At 35.4% G+C, this 17,172-nt stretch overlaps 1 protein-coding gene across 2 annotated transcripts in view; it reads left to right on the top strand.

Moving 5' to 3' along the window:
• The window catches only part of micu1 (mitochondrial calcium uptake 1), a 97,057-nt gene that overhangs the window by 44,403 nt on the left and 35,482 nt on the right, over positions 1 to 17,172 (top strand). Inside the window, exons 5-6 of one of the 2 annotated variants that reach the window (XM_051917694.1) lie at positions 7,383 to 7,426; positions 7,581 to 7,601. In XM_051917694.1, the coding sequence (XP_051773654.1) occupies positions 7,383 to 7,426; positions 7,581 to 7,601 (65 nt within the window). The remainder of the gene's footprint in view (positions 1 to 7,382; positions 7,427 to 7,580; positions 7,602 to 17,172) is intronic. The other variant, XM_051917696.1, reaches the window with a different exon arrangement.

Below are 17,172 nucleotides of genomic sequence, written 5' to 3'. Positions count from 1 at the left end.
TCAAAGAGATAGGTTTATATTGTATGATTTAATCCTGATGGATGACTGCTATTAGCGCAATCCCAGAAAACAGGTGCACTTTGACAAATGAGAGGGCAGATTTACTCTCACGTGACTTGTATTAACACATTTATGTCAGTTGAGAAATGTTGCTTTGTGAAAGCAAGCCAAACCAAGAAGAAATTGCAACATTGTAACAATTTTAATCCCTGTTTTAGAACAAAGCAAACAATCTACAGGTCTGAAAACATCCATAATGTGATTTACACAATTTGGACATGCTCCTGTTACAACATGCTGCTTTGGTCCTGGAACAGCATTCCTTTTAACAAATCACTGCCCTCTGATTTTGGGTTTATGCAAAAATGAAAATGTACACAAGCTCATGTTGTTCCAAACCTGCATGCGTATATACCTGCATGCGTGTGTGTATATATATATATATATATATATATTTTTTTTTTATTTTTTTTTTTCTTCTGTGGATCACAGAGGAAGATTCTTGAAGAATCTCTACGCAGTTGTTGTTTTTTTTTTCTTCCATAAATAATAGTTTGTAGCAACCATATCTACTCCAAAATTGACCAATAAAGCAGCATAAAAGTAGTCTATATTTCTTAAGTTTTCTGAAGTCATATTATGGTCTTGAGTGAGGAACAGGTCACAAAAGTCATTTCTCGGGTCAATGACTTCTTGCTCATGTTGTCTGGATTGATTAGTTAAATGCAGTTCATATATACAATGACTTGAATACACTGCATCTCTGATGAACATGTTTTAATTTCTGAATTAAAGTTCTGAAATTACAGGAGGGTACAGCTAGAGTAGAGTTGGCATAATTATTATTATTTGTTAAATTATATATAATATTTTTATAAAGATTTCTTAGAAAAATATGTAATGAATAAACTTAATTTAATTATTTATGAATTAACATTCATGAAATAATACTTGTTACATTAAAAAATAAATTAAAATAAACTTTTTGAAAATAATGATTAAGATGCATACCTCATGCATTCAAGGTGTAAGGAAATGTATTATTTATATATTATTTGTTACTTGTGACTTTTTTTTTTTTTTTTTTTTTTTTAATTGGCATTTATTTGCAAGACAGTAGAGGGCATAACCCTGACCTGGATCTCAGCAAGCCAAAGGAAGTGTCCTTCCGTGCCACGGCCTTTACAGCTTGTGAGCTTCTGTAATGTAATACATTCAGATGCGCTTTAATCACAAGGCTGTCAGTAAGACCATGCAAAGAAAAATGGCCACTATTAAAGCAAAGTGGATATTAAATTTGCACTTTAAGGACAAGTTTTACTGCAATCACTAAATGAAAGTATTTACTGCTTGAAAGCAGTGGCTGTATCTTCCTCTTTATCTTTTGTTGGACTCTAAATGATGGCAGTGACCAGCTCTGTGTCCATACAGCCCACCTCAGCAGTCCTCTGAGGCCCACGACACACCTCCACATCTTTTTAATCTCTTTCTCCTGCTCTCTTTTTGTCCAGCTCCTTATTTCTTTTCCTTTTATTATAAGCATTGCTTTACCTTGTGGTGGGCGGTATGATCAAAATCTCACCCAGAGACTTTATCAGTAATTTATCACAGTAACAGCATATCACAGTATAGTTATTTTTGCTGCGTTTATATATAAGTAGCCATCTTTTTGTATAATACAACCAATTAAACACATTACTAATAGAAGGTTCTTATTATTACTAAGTTTATTTGAAACTTGATGAACAGAAACAGACAATATGGACTGACAAATCTGACATCAAAACTTATATAACTTCTGAGTTAAAAACCAAGTAAAAAAGTAAAACAAATATTATAAAACAGATTAAATTCTGAGATTAAATTCTATGTTTGAAGCCGTTGTAAAATAGCCATATACACACAGGTACTACACAATAATCAAAGTCTATAGAGCGTTTCAAATGTCTGAGACCAATATTTTTCTAATTTAATGTGAAATTTGTCATTACAAATTCAATTATAACAATTTAAGTGAAAGGTTTATTTAAAAAAAACAAACAAACAAACTTGTATTTAATTTTAATGACATTGGTTGGGAAAAAAAAAAAAAAAAAACCTTAATAACTGAAAACAATTGACTTGTTCATGGACGTGTCCCGATCATCATTCTTGCGCTAATATATCAACCATAGTAAATGATATTGCAAAATCATTTATACATTAGGCAGATGCCTTTATCCAAAGTGACTTTTATGGCTTTCAAGAGTTTTTTCACACCCACATTCCCTGGGAATCCCTATTTGATTAAAATTACTGTAAACACAGTCATGTTGAGAAGTATTATTACAATTTAAACAAACTATTTTTTATGTGAATATACTTTAAAGGTCCAGTGTGGGATATTTAGGAGGATCTATATACAGAAATGCAATATATTATACATAACTATGTTTTCAGTGGTGTATAAAGACCTTACATAATGAACGGTTATATTTTTATTACCTTAGAATGAACCATTTCTATCTATACACCGCAGGTCCCATTACATGGAAGTCGCCATTTTGCGCCGGCATGTTTCTACAGTAACCTTAAATGGACAAACTGCTCTACAGAGCTCGTTTTGTCACTATGTTGTTGTTCTTCATTTGTGTTTTAGAGGCAGCTTGCATCATCACTATGCTGAATACGCACGAAGAATAAGTATTATTATTATAATTAGTAATAAGTTTTATTAGAAGCAGAGACCATTCTTTGTTAGACTGGCTTTGTTAGACTGGCTACTCTCTGCTGTCTCAGACGACAACATCTTTGTCCTGTGTCGGCCACCGTAGCTCCTCTATGTGCTTCAAAATATAGGGGTGAGCGGTGGACTGAGCCGTTGGTTGCAGTTAGATGCTGCTAAAATGTACACACTGCACCTTTAAAATGTCATTTATGTCAGAGCCGATAGCCTCGTGGGCAGCACTCCAACATGTAACACCATTTCGCATCAGGCGGCCTGAGTTTGAGTCCCAGCTTGTGGACTTTTGCCGATCCTGTCCCGCTCTGTCTCCCTCTTCACCTCCTGTTTACTCTATACTATCCTAATTTATCTGTGGCAAAGCTGAATTTTCAGCAGTCATTACTCCTGTCTTGAGTGTCACATGATCCTTGAGAAATCATCACTGTTGAAAGTCTTTTTCTTATACACTACCGTTTAAAAGTTCAGAAATAATTAATCCATTAGTTTGATCATAAGTGATGAAATTTATAATGCTACAAAAGATTTCTATCTCAAATAAATGCTGTTCTTTTTAAATTTCTCATGCATTCTTTGTGAATCAAACCAATGACCTCGGCATTGCAGGTGCCATGATCTACAGGAATGCTGAAACAGTAGAGATTCTCTATACATTTTTCATTCCCTCAGAATGGAATACTGTGAGAACCAGGACTCTGCGTGATTTTGTATGTCGGTGTATAAGAATAGCTGAAATAGAGTAGGAAAATGCCACAAATTAGTATGAAACGCTTGGACGGCCATTCATCCGCTCTCCTCTCAGCCAAATGCCCTGTGTCTGTAATTACAAAGAACAGTTTCGCCAGCTTTTAGTTTAGTGCCTCGTTGGGTCCAAACAAAGTGTTTTCTTTTTTTTTTGTCTTTGTTATCCTGACACAGCTCCCCCATGTAAACATAGCGAATAAATAATTGTTTGATGGAAGAGTTCTTGAATTATGTGTGGCACCCATTATGATGAAGTCTGTGTTTTCGCTGAGCCCTTTTGCCATTTATGATAGACATGAAGGTTTGATGTATTCATAGCAGAGACCTTCTGACATCCAGACTTTAATGTGCTTCACAGGGAAATGCTGACTGTTTGATAAAAGCATCGAGATTCCGTTAGCTGCCATTTATCTGGTGTATAATACACCTGAACAAGCAGCAGGCTATTCTGTCATTCAGAAAGTCATCTCTTGCTGTAAAGTATGTTTCTTCCTCTTTTTACAGTTGTGGGTGGGATGTCAGGAGACCCACGGCGTGCCAGGGCAGTGTGTGATGTCATTTAAGTTAGTTTAAAGAGTTGGGCTTTTCTTTAGGGAGAGAAGAGTGGTTGTAAAGAGAGGGAGTGTGGAAGTGAACATAAAATTCATTATTCATCTTGCTGCGAGGAAAGCTGTTCCATAATTCATCCTGTTTCAGCAGCAGAATTAAGAGAGATACGCTCAGCTCAAAGGCTGTCCTGGCCTCAAACAGGGGTTAGGCCCGGTTTTCCAATCATAATCTCTCTCGTGACCTCACCTGTCACTCAGATGTTTTATATAAAGAGGATGCAACTGCAGAGACCCCCACCTTCACTAACTAGGGTTGAACAGCTAGTGATGGAGTTATGATCAATATCTTTGGTATGAGCAATTTTACATGATATGATGCCTGTTTTTGAATAACCCTGTGATTTAAATACTTATTTAAATACCAGATAAAAGGTATGTTTTAAAGTACTTTTTAATCTTGTGATTAATTATTCATTTTATTTGGAACTTGACACAAACCAAAGGATATGATTATTCATAATGAATGATTGATAACTACCATATTTATATAAAATATATATGATAAATATATAAATATAATGTACACTACCATGCAAAAGTTTGGGCTTAGTATCATTTTTTTTTTTTTTTTGTAAAACAAATACTTTTATTCACCAAGGATGTATTAAATTGATCAAAGTGACAGTAGAGACATTAATAATGTTAAAAAAAATCTTCAAATAAATGCTGATGTATTGAGCTGTGTATGCATCAAAGAATCCTGAATAAAGTGTATCACGCTTTCCAAAAAAATAAATGAATAAAATAAAATATTAAGCAGCACAACTGTTTTCAGCATGGATAATAACAAGAAATGATACCAAATCAACATTTTAGAATGATTTCTGAAGGATCATGTGACACTGAAGACTGGAGTAATGATGCAACTTTTTCATCACTGGAATAAATTACATTTTATTAATATAGAAAATCAGTTATTTTAAACTGTAACAATACTGTTTTTACTGTATGTTTGATCAAATGAATGTATCCTGGGTGAGCAGAAGAGACTACTATTCCATAGAATTCAATTGTAAATGCATTATTTTAAACACAATCTTTTACTTGTGTTTACTTGTGTTTGTCAATTATTTTCTGTGGTAATCGATCTTAGCTTGTATTGAACCCGGAAGTTCCTTTAATGGATTATGCAGTGGATGAAATCTTGGTTCATGAACCCATAACAGACTCTGTCCCATTCGACTCAGTTCAGCCCTGTACTACATTCAGTTACACAAGATTAATGGAGAAATGATTCAGTGCTGAACGACTATGACATTTATTTGGAACTTCTGGAACATGGAAATGAGCCTTAATAGCTTATATTAATCACTTGTACATGTCAGTAATCGCCCAGTTCCTGTAGTGACATCTATAAATGTAAATGACTACTGGAATTCAAAGATGATATACAAGTAGGCTTGTTTATGTGTGATAAAAGCTCTCTTCAAATTCTAGTAAGTTTCCTATTTAGTCAGCATTTTGAGTCCTCATAGGAACATTCCCACAGCGAAAGCCAATTACAAAAGCTAGACCGCATGGTCATGCATTTCGACCACATTCTAAAGTTTTGCCGCATGTATCTTTTACAGAGAAAATGATCCCACAGTATATTGGGACAAACTCAGAGGGGAAATCTTTGGTGTTCAAGAAACACTTCTTGTTATTATCAGTTTTGAAAACAGTAGTGTTGCTTAATATTATTGTGGAAACTGATATTTTTTTCAGGATTCTTTGATGAATTTAAAGTTCAAAGAACAACATTTATTTGAAATAGAAACCTTTTGTAACATTATAAATATCTTTACTGTCACTTTTGATCAATTTAATGCATCCTTGCTGAATAAAAGTATTAAGTATTTCCACAAAAATATTAAGCAGCAAAAACTGTTATTAATTAACTGATAATAATAAGAAATGTTTCTTGAGCTGCAAATCAGCATATTAGAATGATTTCTGAAGGATCATGTGACACTGAAGACTGGAGTAATGATGCTGAAAATTCAGCTTTGCATCCCAGGAGTAAATTACGTTTTATATTCAAAAATGTATTGAAATCAATTTTAAATTGTAATAATATTTCACAATATTACTGTTTTTTCAGTATTTGATCAAATACATGCAGCCTTGGTGAGCTTGTTTCAAAAACATTGAAAAATCATAATTATTTAAAACTTTTGATCAGTAGAGGTGTGACGAGATCTCACGAGACTAAAATGTGACGAGATTTTTCATTGAGGTGAAAGCTGTCTCGCGATATTGCCATGACGGAGTGTGAGGATGAAATTTCTAAATTAGAATAGAATATGCCACCGTTATGTTTACATTACGCTTCCACTGTTGTTTTGCTTTTTATAGAAATAAAAAACATTTAATTCAGTTGAATAACTGTCGCTTCATTTCCACCCAGCTCATCAAACACGAGTTGCAGAGTCGTACGTAGTGAAGCAGGAATCAGAGTTTCTTATCACGTGACGAGATGACTGACAAGGCCATGTATTGTAGTATTGTAGTACACTGTATTGTACTGTATTGTAGTAGTATCGCGAACAGAGTACGCGAGATCGTAAAATCGAAAACGAAAGTAAAACGCGAGCGCGCATTCAAATGCATCTCCCTGATGCATGCAAATATCTCCCATTATGAAAGCTATCTTAGTCTGTGCTATGTAGTTGTAACCATCTCTTAGCTCCCTATCATGCTTGAAGAAAAATGTGGTTTCTATTTGATGACTTTGATTATGGTTTGCACTTACTGTTTGCACTTTCTAAGACTAAGAGAAAACTGTGTTATTCATTTTTATACTGTTTTTATTTCTTTGATCAATTTGTGGAAAGGAGTTCAGTTAGGAGGTCAAAAGTTGTAGAAGCTCATAATTTATGTACAGTAAGGTCTGAAGAGACTCATATGAAATCATACAGGAGAGAAGCCAGTCATTTGAGTTTGTGGCAAAACCTTTTACAGTGCTTCAGTATTGTCTTTTACGGCATATGATAATTCATACTTAGAAAGTAGAACTGAAATGACATTCATTACAAGATGATTAGTTAAAACATTTCAAATATACCTGCAGACTATTGTTCTAGTCATGTTTTTCATCATTGAGGATTTCTTAAAAATACTGTGTAAAAAATCTCGTCTCGTTAACTCAATCTTGTGTCTCTCGTCTCTTCCATCACTCCCCTAGTAGTTACTTATTCATTCAGTACGAAAAATTTAGTTCAGTCTAATTAAAATTGTCTAGTTTATCCAATTTTTGTGTGTGCTATGTTTTGGAACGGAGCCAGTGTGTTTGACTGTTTCTCTCTCTGTGTCTCTGTCTCTTACAGACCTTGGTCTGGATCAGTTTGTGGTGAAACGCTATGATGGAAAGGTAAGCAGCGAGATCTGTGTGCGTGTGCATATGTGGGCGAGTGAGTGGGAACCGAATAGTTACTTTGCCATTGTGCAGCTCGACAGGATGACGCAGGACGGAGACGTTTGTTCTCATTCACTTTTCATAAAAATCTTTCATTCTCTCTCCACAGAAACTCATCTACAGCTCAATCGTGAGCATGCTTTGAAACATTCTCTCTTGTATAGTCTAAAAACCTCTTTGCATGATTGAAAATTTTTGGAAATTTTGCATGACAAACTACACATACAGTACATTCTCATCAGGGTACATTCTCATCATGTGTTTTTTTTTTTTTTTGTAATTTGCAAATTGCAAAAGACTGATCTGAATCCATCATGTGTTTTCTGGTTCATGTAGTATCTCTTTGTTCTTGATGTCTCTAGATTACCCTCTTTAAACACACCTCTGTCTTATACGTGTCTATCCTTGCCTCAGATCCTTGGTCTCTCTGTTTGGTTCTTTTTTGTTGTTGTTGTTGATGTTGTGTCCTCTAGTACTAGAAAGGCATGGATATAGTCATTTTGGTCAATACCAATAATTAATTTTAGAGATGGTTGATAACAAATAGAATTTCCGATATTATAAATCAATACTGTTTTCAAACATAATATTGTGTTGGGGAAGCTAGTTTGAGTCTGTAGTTTTTCAAGCTACAATTTACTCAATTTAAAGTAAATTAAATATAGTCAAGTGACTGTTTAATTCAAGGCATCAAATCATAACACGACTAGTCACCAGCATATGTTGGGTTTTGATGATAGGATGTTTAACTAGTAGGGCTGCCTGAATAATCGAAATTAAACTGAACGCGATTTGGCAAAGGCTGCGTTTTTTTATTTATTTTTTTAATTTTATTTATTTATTTTTATGCGCAGCTTGTAAGTGAAGCACGGCTAAATGCAGTAGTAAATGGTACTCCATCTAAAAGCCAGAGGGCGCTCTTACCTAGAAACTCCAAATATGCCCCGCAGAAGTAAGATAACGCACGTCGTTCAAGATTTTGAAAATGATACCATTAACGTCTCCGTGTAATCTACAATAACACAAATTTGCGAAAACTGTGACGTCATGCACATGCATATGACATGTTCAGTGTGTAGGCACATAGTGTTTCTTTACAAACTACTGGCCAGGCAGCATGTGAACAGGGATCGTTCTGACAACAATGGCGTCCTTACTTGAAAAATGCAAATGAAAAACTTTTCAGTTTTTAGTACATTGTTGTCGTGTAAACCTACCCTTAAACTGATATGAAGTAATGGCTGGTTTATGCTGTTTAGTGCTGGTCCAGCTGGTGGACCAGCATTAGAGTTGCGAATCAAAAATCGATTCTAATTCTGGAATCAAATACTTTTAGGTCAGGAATCCTTTCCTCAATTCAGCACTCGCGCTCTATTTTCTGTGCTGGGCACATCCAGAGAGCGCACACAAAGCTGCCTCTCATATAGTGCACGAGTTCTCTTTTGTGTCTTCTTGAAAATTGTCAAAGTAGTCTGTTATGTCTTAAGTGAACATAAACTGTTGAAAAAGAAATCAATATATTGTGTATCAATATATTGGATCCGTGCATTGTCTTAAAGTGACAGCAGCCTAATAAACCAAACCAATCAAAGAACAAAAGAAAAAGAAAATCACTCACTGATCTTTGACTTTTTTTTAACTTTAATAAGGATTAATCTATAAACTAGGTTAGTCTAGTTTATTAGTTAGTTGTTCTTTAGACTTTGTGTGTTCTTTAGATTTTTGTTCATGGTATTCAGCTGCAACAGAATGTTTTGCCAAAAGACAAAATAAAAATGTTTGATATCTAAATTTTTTTTTTTTTTTTTTACCAAATTCTAATCGAAACTGTGAATCAATAAGAATCATAATCGTTAAGCAGAATCAGAATTGGAATAACTGAAATTCAAATGATACCCAACCCTAACCAGCATAGCCTTGCTATTTGCCAGAAAAATTTTCTGTTGAAGCTATTTAAAGAAATAGTTCACCCAAAAATGAAAATGTTGTGTCAGTGACTTAAATTTTGACTTTTTGGAGCTTAGCTGTGTAAATCACTGCTCCTTTTGATTATATGGATCTAAAACATAAGATCAGAAAATCTAAGATCCAAACTTGTGTTTGATTGATGAAAGAAAATGTGGTGAATAAATGATGCCAAAATTTCATACTTGGGTGAACTATTATTTTAACTAACTTACTACCAACAGTACATAAGTCAGCCATCTTCAGCAGATGGTTGGCTCTGTTTTTCTGGTGGAAAGTATGGTTATACTGGTCCGCCATTATCATAAGCATTCATGCTGTTTTCAGCTGAGGTTTTACGCAGGGTTGTTTGTGGATTCAGGACTTGTCCCATTTTCCTTGTACAGGAAACAATCTCCTGTCTCCATAGTCATTAAGAGGGAACATTTGTCAAATGACGGCTGTCATGGTACTGGTGCACCTTGATCAGGCTGATCTCTGAACTGGGCTGGGTCACCTAATGACTGTGTGTACTGTTTGTGCTGTTCACACACACACTTTATCTAGGCATATTTGTTTGCACATTAGTGGTAATGAGGTGGTGAATCAGTCTCAGGTCAGATGGTGATAAATCACTCTTGAGTTTCTCAATGAAGTCTCACAGCTAATCACATCAGGTTTTTTTCTGTTGTCTGTACATGCAAGATTCATAACTGAAATATGCGCAATTGCTCTGTAATTACACATGATTGTTTTTTTATTAAGATCAGATTTTGTTTTTGTTTTTTCCTGCACAGCTGAGAAAGTGAAGGAAGTCGCTCTTGGAAGTAGCATACAATGATTTTTAGAGTGAATCTAATTTCTGCCATTCAAATAAATTGGACAAATAATACCTGTTTTAAATGGATTTCCCAAGCACTCCCATCTGCAATGGGTTGGACAAATACTGTAGATATAGTCCCACCCCCATACCCACCTCATTGGTTGATCCTTTTCCACCTTAAATATTTTCTGTGACAACCCTGTTTACCAAATACCATAGTTACCACAGTTATTATTAGCACAGTACTGCAGCTACCTCTCCATACAAAAAGATTGTGTAAACTTGAAAGAGAGTCTGAAAGAGGTCACATAATTAATTATAGTTTTATGGTAGTAACAATAATTGTAATAACTATAGCAGTTGGTGCGAACCATGGTAAAACCTGCTCTTTGTACTTCAGCCTGTAAAAGGCAAAGGCCTGTATAAATGCATAAGTTAATATGTCTTCGAAAATATAGCCTTTATTTTTTGTGTTACTGACCAGCAAAATTCCATTTCCACATTGTGTGAAATATGCCCTCTTTCCATTTCCATTTCCCTCTATCTCTTTTTTGTCCTCGTATTGTTTTTCTGGGGATTGTCGGCCAGCGTGCAGCTTGAGGGATGTGGACTATGTCTTGTTATTTTTCATTTCCATATTTCTGTCAAATCTCGTGCCTGGTTTGCTCCATACGGGCTCCCGGCAGGACTGCTGGATCCATTTCCCTCTCTTCTTCTTCCACACTTCCTTGTGTCGCCAATGCCACTAAATCCTGGATGGTATATTGAAATTCCAGGAATGGTATTTTTCACAGTTAACGCATGGGTGCACAATGCTAATAAACACTCTTGAGTAATTGTTGTGCCTTTTTTGCAAGTGTGTTAACACACCAGCACTTTCAACCTTCTTGTTCATCATCCATCAACAGTATTTTGCAGGTCATCGCAGCTGGTGCTTTGCAAGTGTGACTTTCACAGCTAAAACGGGTTGTGTGTGTGTGAAAGAGATTATGTGTGTTCCCTTCAGCCCACTTTAATGCGCAGAGGTGTTTTGCAAACACTATATATGTTTTCCAACAATATGAAGTCAGTGTTGGGGAAGATACTTCGAAACTGTAGTTTATCAAGCTACAAGTACAGCTACTACTACAATCCAACATGCTCTTATATATATAATCTATCTATCAAGAAATATATATATTTATCGTATTAAAATGTCATTTAGCATTCAGAGTGACTTTCAGACCAAGCAGCTGCATGACCAACTTGAACCCATTGCAAAATCTGTGAAATTTGGGATCACATGGATTCCTATTGAAATTAATGGATTTTACCTGCAACAGTGACCGGACCTTTGGCTGCAAAGTAAAATTTGGCATAAAAACCCAGCTACTTGTTGAAAAAATTTGCTTGTTAACTGTTGTCACACTTCTAGTTAGCAATGTACAGTAAAGAGAATCATAATGAATTCCGTGATTCTGGTTCAGATTCACTATAACAGATTATTTTGAGTTGGATGTGATAAAATTAATGACTTGTGGTCCATTTTCGATATCCACTCTGATTCAGTCAGTGAGTGAATCGTTAGACCAATAGCTCATGAGTTCAAGACAAGATTTATCAGTCTTTTGCATTAAATGGCTCTTGGTTCCCAACCAGGGGTGCATTTCCCAAAGCCAACCATCATCACAAGTTCTGTCGTTACCAATAGAATTCAATGGAACTTGCAACCATAGTTGGCTAATGATGCTTTTGAGAAACGCACCCCAGAGTAGCATCACTACTTGTAGCTAAATACTCCCCAACACTGATATGTATTTATCTGTATGAACATATAACTGTATATCTGTGTTCAATCTCTTTTTAACACATGAAATCATTGTTCCTCCAGGCATCAAGATTTCCTACATTTTTTTTTATTTTTTATTTTTTTTTAAGGATATGGTAGTTTTCTTGCGTTTGTGGTGACTGTTATTAATTTGTGTTCCTCCGGCTCTTCCTGTGTCCATCTAACCAATAAACCCCATCATTCTCTTCTCTGCCATCTTTTTACTTCTCCATCCCCCTCCCCTTTCTGTGCGCCCCTCCCTCTCTGCAGGACTTCTGGCAGGTATGGGGCGTGTGCCAAGCTGCATGGGACTGCGTGTGCGTGTATGCGTGATTTAGCCTCTGTAGCGGGTCTATTGAAAATTTCACTAGACCTCCTAATCTCTCTCTCTCTCTCTCTCTCTCTCTCTCTCTCTCTCGCTGTTCTTCTTCTCCTTGAGTTGTCAGAGAGAAAATCCACACAAGTTCCCAGATGTGGAGCTCTGGCCAAACAATGCATTAAAAGCCTCTACATTTCATTAAAAATCACTGGATGGGTAATAAAACTCGGCCAGCCGGGCCAGATGAGCAGAAGAGCTTTAGCTCAGCAGAAAAGAGAGATTTGAATAGTATGACTACAGCAAAGTAGGAGTGAAGTTATTGACAGTGCATTTTCCAGGAGAGCAGATTTGAGAGGCTAAATATTAATTGTGCTACTGGAGCGAATATCACTCTGGATCAGATATCTATAGCCAGATGATATTTGTAGCATCAGGGGTGTTTTCTATTACATCAAGGCTGCATTTATTTGATCAAACATACAGTAAAAACAGTAATGTTGTGAAATGTTATTATGATTTAAAATAACTTTTCTATTTGAATATATTTTAAAATGCAATTTATCCGTGTTATGGCAAAGCTGAATTTTCAGCATCATTACTCAAGTCTTCAGAGTCACACAATCCTTCAGAAATCAGTCTATATACACTGATTTGCTGCTCATTTTTATTTATTTGAAATATAATTTTTTTTGTTTAATCAATTTTAATTTTTTATTTTTTTTAACAACTGTTTAAACATGTTTTTTAAAAGTTGACTCTTTTTTTCTTTAGTAGACAGTAGCATGTTTTTGAAATATAAAACTAGGCATACTTCTTTTACATGATGTTTCTTTTTACTCTAGCTAGCTATAAATACAAGGTCTTGGTCAGAGTAGATATTTGCCATGCTTGCAGCTGTGTCATTTCTATGGTGCTTGTGGCACCAAACTGATTTGAAAATATAATTAAATTATCTAAAGAATCTGTAAGTGGTGTTGCCAGGATGTTTCTATATTGGTAGTTTCTAGAGTTGTTCTGGGTGGTTGCTAGGTGGTCGCTTAGTAGACTAAATCAAAAAGAGCCCTTTATGACATTCGGATCTCTAGATATGGCTCAGGTCCCTCCTTCAATGTAAGTCTATGGGATTTCTATGCCAGTTTATCATCAGCCAAATGAAAATATGGAAGCTTGTTTCTGCCAAAAAAATAAAAAAGTAATTGTGACTTTTTATCTCAGAATTCTGTTTTTCTCTCTCGCAATTGCGAGTTAGAAAGTCAGAATTGTGTGATATAAAGTCAGAATTGCGTGATTTAAAGTCAGAATTGTGTGATATAGTCAGAATTAGGAGTTATAAAGTCAGAATTGCAAGTTATAAAGTTAGAACTGGGAGTTATATAGTCAGAATTGCGAGTTATAAAGTCAGAATTGCGAATTATAAAGTCAGAATTGCGAATTATAAAGTTAGAATTGCATGATTAAAACTTGAAATTATAAGAAAAAGGTCAGAATTGTGAGATAAAAAGTCGCAATTACCTTATTATTATTATTATTATTATTATTATTTTTTATTTAGTGGCGGAAACAAGCTTCCATATAAAACCATATAGAAGATTGCTTAAAAAGAATTATTAGCTCACCTCTCCCCACTAAGCCACACAATTAGAGATATCTTTCAAGTCTGTAGCACAAACACTTATGCACCAAAGTTTGATACCTAGAGTTAGGAATTTATTCAAATCTCTAACCTCAAGCATGAGTAATAGTACGCTTGCTTTGGCATACACTACTAATGACTGTTTCCAGACAACTTTCCCAATCACTCCCCTCCACTGCCATTGTTAGATCACACAGGTAGTCCCAGCCCATTGGTTGAACCAGAAGTTGGCATGTCAGACCGCTCCAGCAAACAGTTTGAAACAGCCATAATGTTTGCACAAGAAGTCAACGGCTTGCTTACAGTCTCTGCATTTTAAACTGCCATTTTAACATTGATAAATGACATGCCTCACCTTTAAGACTTTGTGTTATTGGAAAGTGGGTGGTGGTGACCTTTGCTCAAGAACGCATACAGCATGTTCAGACCCACCTAGACAGGAAAGCACAAATATGCACACAGACACACTCACTATGAGTCACACCCCAGTTTGAACAGGACCTGCCCGGGACATCAAGGCAGTGCTAAGGACTTTGAATGAATCTGAATTGATCTAGAAAATTCTGCCACTCCATTCTGCTGACGCCCACACACTTTATACTACCCCCACCCCACACACACACACACACACACACACTCAAGGTCTAGCGTGTGCACATGTGCAGTAGGGTCTGTTATGGAATAGCATTGAGGGAGGCCAGCTGCCGTCTCTCCCTGCTGAATTATTGAGCGTAGAGACTCTCCTTTGTGTGCCATACAGAGAAAGCAAGAGTGCGTGTTATGTGCATGCATGTGCAAATGCTCATGTGAATGAATAATGCAGCACTGGGGATCAGACCAGTGAGCCATAGATCTTAGTCAGGATAATACCGGTTTTAATTTCTGATGAGAGGGTTGGAAGTACAGTGTGTTCAATGGATTGTACTTTTATTTACCAGCATGGCAGTTGTTCAAGCAGACAAAAACTCCATAAACTCCATAAATAAAACAATTTGATTTTTGAAAATTACATGATCTTGAACCTTTATAGAGTGCATGCCATTGTGAATTTTTCACAGGCTCGTTTTCATCCGTGTAAAATTCCATGTTCCGTTCAGCCTGACTGAGGTCTGTTGGTGGATTCAGACCTTTAGATGTCATGCAAGTATGTATGAGTAGGGCCTTATTCACCCATTGGTGCCTTCTTGTTTGCCTTAATTTTGCCATTGTTGTTAATTTGTCAAGTACAGGGTTTTTGTCAGAACACCATCATTTTAATACTCAATAACAATACCAGTCAATCTCACAATCTACAGTGAAATTGGATACTACAGCAAAAATAATAAACACACTTCTTGATTATAAACATTAAATATTATTATAAATATTAAAAATTTAATGAAACTTGCATTTGAACATTTAAACAAATATTGCTTGAAATAAAAATAAAAAAATCACATAAACAGCTAATAAAATTGTAAAGAACAAAGACAACTGAAAGCAATAGAGTGAATAAAAATAAGTTTTTCACATTATTGTAAGAGTAAACAGTCAACTTTTTACAAGCATTAGAAGAAATAAAACAAGAGAACAAAAATAAATGTTAAGTAAATTATGAAGTTCTTTATGAATAATATGATTTATCTATGAACTTTCTGCATAAATCTATGAAACTAATTTTGAGTAGATTATATTATAAAATTGAATAAATTATATTAAAATAAGGTTACACTTACAATATTTAAATTAGGTTGAATTTTTTTAAAGAATTGAACACAACAAGGACACTGTAAAATAAAGTGTTACCTTAAACTATATTACTAATATTATGTATAGCAAAACTTATTGTAACTGTTATTTCAAAATACATATATTATTGTATATAACAATATATATTGTATATAACGTGCATGTATTAGGCTATAATGATGTTTGTTTTATTTATTTATTTATTTATTTATTTTACAGTTTATTACCTAGCCTACAAGTCTTGCTAGCCAATTGCTGCGTCCCAATTCGCATACTATCCGTCCTAAATAGTATTTGAAAATAGAATTAGTATGTCCCAAATCGTAGTATGTTGAAATGAGTTTAAAGAGACCCGGATGGTCTACTTTTTCCGGTTAGAATCTGAATTTCAGATCCGTGCACACTCTTAACGGCTAATATTGCCCACAACCCATTGCGCTGTGGATGAGGATTCGATTAGAACTACAAACACGAATAAAAAGTGTTAAAAAAACTACAAACATGACGGATGTGCAAGACCGACGGTTAAGCAGAACGATTAAGATAAAGGGGTTTGAGTGATTAATAATCAGTATCTAACCTGATGAAAAGTATTTATTAAATGTGTAAATGTGTTTTTGTAGGCCAACCCGGAAGTTAGCAGCGCACGGGTTCCCTCGACCGAAAGCCAATGTATTTTTCCCATAGACTTTTGGAAAATCGCAAAAAATAAGCTCTGTGTTTAACAGAGGGTTATGACACTTACACGTTTTGTCTATCAAGATAATCTTTACAAGTTAACACAACATTTATACATTTTGAAGCCTAAATAAAGTCATCAGATATAAACAGCTAACAGTAGGCTATAAACGGACTACAGCACACCATGGTCGCGGATCAACGTCACCACCACCAAGCTTCCTCAAAGTTTATTTAAAAACATGCTCGCTGATTATGATCTGTGCTGTGTATGAATACTTATCCACTTTTTCATGAGAAATGCTGTCCAAATGTCCTATTTGTCATGATGACGTCTAAAAACCCCGTCAAAGGAAGTAGTCCCTTTTAGCAATTTGTTAGCAACTGCCGTTTTTAAGACACAATAAAGGTTTAAAAAATCACAAGCGGGTTATAACTGGTGTGTTTTATGTCATAGATCAAAACGTGAAAGTATTTAGAGGTTTTGTTAACCACAGACCTTATTTCAGGCGATTTAGCAATAACCCATTCAAAAAACCCATTGACTTCGGGGCGATGGAACCGGAAGTCCTAAAATGCTGACTCGCTTCCGGGTTTTGCCTACAAAAACACGTCATCCCTGAGGTACTCTATTAGACCCATGTCTACCGTTGTCTCCGAAACGGTAGGAAATTAAATTTAATTGAATGTGGAGGATTTTAATTGTGACAAGATGACTGACAGGATAGTTTAAACAGTGACAGGATGCACGTAACTAAGCGACAGAGCT

This window comes from Ctenopharyngodon idella, chromosome 13 (assembly GCF_019924925.1).
Source record: "Ctenopharyngodon idella isolate HZGC_01 chromosome 13, HZGC01, whole genome shotgun sequence".
NCBI classification, from domain to species: Eukaryota; Metazoa; Chordata; class Actinopteri; order Cypriniformes; family Xenocyprididae; genus Ctenopharyngodon; species Ctenopharyngodon idella.
Note: the sequence above shows the minus strand (reverse complement) of the source record. Positions and strands in the feature narration are given on the sequence as shown.